The 2789-nt window shown below is 39.2% G+C and overlaps 2 protein-coding genes across 2 annotated transcripts; both read right to left on the bottom strand.

Moving 5' to 3' along the window:
- Nucleotides 1-209: 209 nt before the first annotated feature.
- Nucleotides 210-665, bottom strand: LOC139849405 (uncharacterized). The gene has a single exon (XM_071839061.1). The coding sequence runs from the start codon at nt 663-665 to the stop codon at nt 210-212; it is 456 nt and encodes a 151-aa protein (XP_071695162.1).
- Nucleotides 666-1010: 345 nt separating this feature from the next.
- Nucleotides 1011-1652, bottom strand: LOC139849404 (uncharacterized). Its single transcript, XM_071839060.1, has one exon. The coding sequence runs from the start codon at nt 1650-1652 to the stop codon at nt 1011-1013; it is 642 nt and encodes a 213-aa protein (XP_071695161.1).
- Nucleotides 1653-2789: the final 1137 nt, after the last annotated feature.

Raw genomic sequence — 2789 nt, 5'->3', positions numbered from 1 at the left:
TGAAATTCAACTTGTCTATGCGGAGGAAGACCAGGTAAATCCTCAGGAAAAACTCCAGGAAAATCCTTTACTACTGGTACATCCTCTATTCGCTTCTTCTCCGACTCTATCTCCTTTACGTGTGCGAGAATGGATTGACATCCTTTCCTAAAATATTTTCGAGCCTTCATGCATGAAATGATGTTGAGTTTCGCGCCACTCTTTTCTCCTTAAACTACTAAGGTTTCACCATTCGTGAGAGGAATATGAATGGCTTTCTCCGCGCAAGAAATATCCGCATGATTCTTAGATAACCAATCCATACCAATAATAACATCAAAACTACCTAACTCAACATGCATAAGATCAACTTCAAATAGTTTATGAGTTAACGTTAGAGCACAGCCCAGAAAGATCTTATCTACTTTAAAAAATTTGCCATTAGCCAATTCTATGGTATACTTAGTGATTAAAGAAGTGGAAGGTACGTTAATCACAGTACTAAAATCCTTAGAAATAAAAATTCTATCAGCACCAGTATCAAATAGTACATAAGTAATGCAGTTGTTAAAAATAAATGTACATGTGACCAAATCAGTATCCTCATGAGCTCCTTTTGCCGAGATATTAAATGCTCTTCCTTTTGCATTTCCATCCTTCTTGGCATTCCGACATCGATTCTTCATGTGCCTCACTTGTCCACATCTATAACAAGTCTTGGGTTAGTTTCTAGTTGGCTGCGCGAGATTGTCTCTACAATCTTTGGACATGTGTCCTACCTTTTTGCACATATCACAAATAATAGTGCAAGTTTCGTAATGATGCTTATAACATCGATTACAATAAGCTTTCTTGCCAATGTAATTATTGTTGGCACTAGTATTCTCGGACTTGGGATTATCCTGCTTCTTCTGCTGAGAACTATTTCCTTGGTTCTCTTTCCACTTGAGCTTGTTGCCTTGGGTTTTCACATCTGTTGTTGCTTCCGGATTTTGACGACACGTTATCTGGTCCATCAGATTGTGTACCATTCAGATAGCACCTTGAAGAGTTCCGAGTTTAGATGACTTTACATCACCTTGGATGTCCTTCGAGAGTCCCCACACATACCTCTCGATCTTCATTTCTTCAGTATTAACAAACTCTGAACACATCAAAGGAAGTTCTAGGAATCGCTTCGCATGTCCAGTGATTTCATTCCCTTGAACCTCTAAATTCCACAACTCTATCTCAAGTTTCTGAATTTCATTCCTTGGACAATACTCATCGCTCATCGTTCGCTTGAATTCTTCCCATGATGTTGCATAAGCTTCATCCATGCCTGCGGACTGAGCAAAAGAGTTCCACCATGTTAGAGCACTATCTTGAAGAGTAGAGGTGGCAAAATTTACTCTATCTATATCCACACAGTTACTGATCCTGAAGACTGAATCGAGCTTCTCAAACCTCCTCATCAAACCAACCGGTCCTTCCATTCCAGTGAAAGTTTCAGGTTTGCAGTTGATGAACTCTTTGTAAGTACATCTTTGTGGAGCATTATTTCCACCAGATCCTCCAACCTGACTCGCATTAGCTTGCGCTTTCTGAGCTTCAGTAGCAGCTAAAGCTTCATTAACCCTTTGACTGATCATCTCATCAACTTGGGCATCGGTAAAAGTCCTTCCTGTTTGCATTATCCTTCATGATAATCAAAAGAGACCATCAGTTACATAAAATAATATATACAAAATAAATAGTAGTGATTGTACATGATGGCACAATTAAGAAAATGAACTAAACTTCACAATAATAAAAGCCTTTTCCATTAGTATTTTATAATTACAAAACTTGGTAATATTTACCCATTACAGTTCACTTAGATAATTTGCTAGTAAAATTTAAGTTACTACAACTATTCCTATATATATCTGATTAGGTGGTAGATAGTCAAAATTTACTAATGCCATGAAACACTGGTAGGGATCACCACAATCTCCCATAGCAACCTAAGATCTCCACTGACGATCTTAAGTAAACATTTGCAAGTCCTCTACATGTATGGCTTCTATAACACCCAACCTTGAATCAAAATCGAACCTGGTTCGCTCTATTCTATTAACACTACCCGCTTATCGCTCCATCCACGGCCTAATTAGCTCTACCTTAGCATTAAGGTTATCATAGTCATCCCGGAGCTCCTTAACAGAAGCCTCTAATGCCTCTTGTTTATCGGAATCATACAACATTTGAACAGAATGAAATAGCCTGGAGATACGGTTATCGAGGCAACGAATTCGGGCAATGACGGTATAAAGAGTGTCCCGAACGGTTTGGCCAGTCAAAACATCAAAACCTCCTCGGGAAGGTGGCACGTGCACCTCATGATAAGTTGTACCTTCCTCATTTACGCAAGAGGAAATCATGGTTCGAACCCAACCCCAACATCTCCAAAATGGCTGGTAAACGTTCACGTCTTCGTCTGAGCTATCATCATTACTTGAGCTTGAGTTCACCATCGAGTCTGAAAACTTGTTTGAAGACATCGAGCTTTGTGAAGCGGCCATCTTAAGTCATCACACAGTAACATACAAGTTAACATATAGAAGTTTTGATAAGCAAAATGACCAACAAAAGACAAAATACGTGAAAGACTGAAAAAGACTCGGTTATAGACCCGACTCACTAATGCATCTTAGTATCTTAGACATACAAATGCAGTCTTGGTTCCCTATAACATGGGATATGATACCATGTCTGTCACGACCCCATTTCGATCCCGAAATATTACGTGATCGGTGTCCCTGTTATAGTTAACGATTTCTAAAGACGAC

This window comes from Rutidosis leptorrhynchoides, chromosome 5 (genome assembly GCF_046630445.1).
Source record: "Rutidosis leptorrhynchoides isolate AG116_Rl617_1_P2 chromosome 5, CSIRO_AGI_Rlap_v1, whole genome shotgun sequence".
Classification (NCBI taxonomy): Eukaryota; Viridiplantae; Streptophyta; class Magnoliopsida; order Asterales; family Asteraceae; genus Rutidosis; species Rutidosis leptorrhynchoides.
This window is presented reverse-complemented; position numbering and strand designations above follow the sequence as displayed.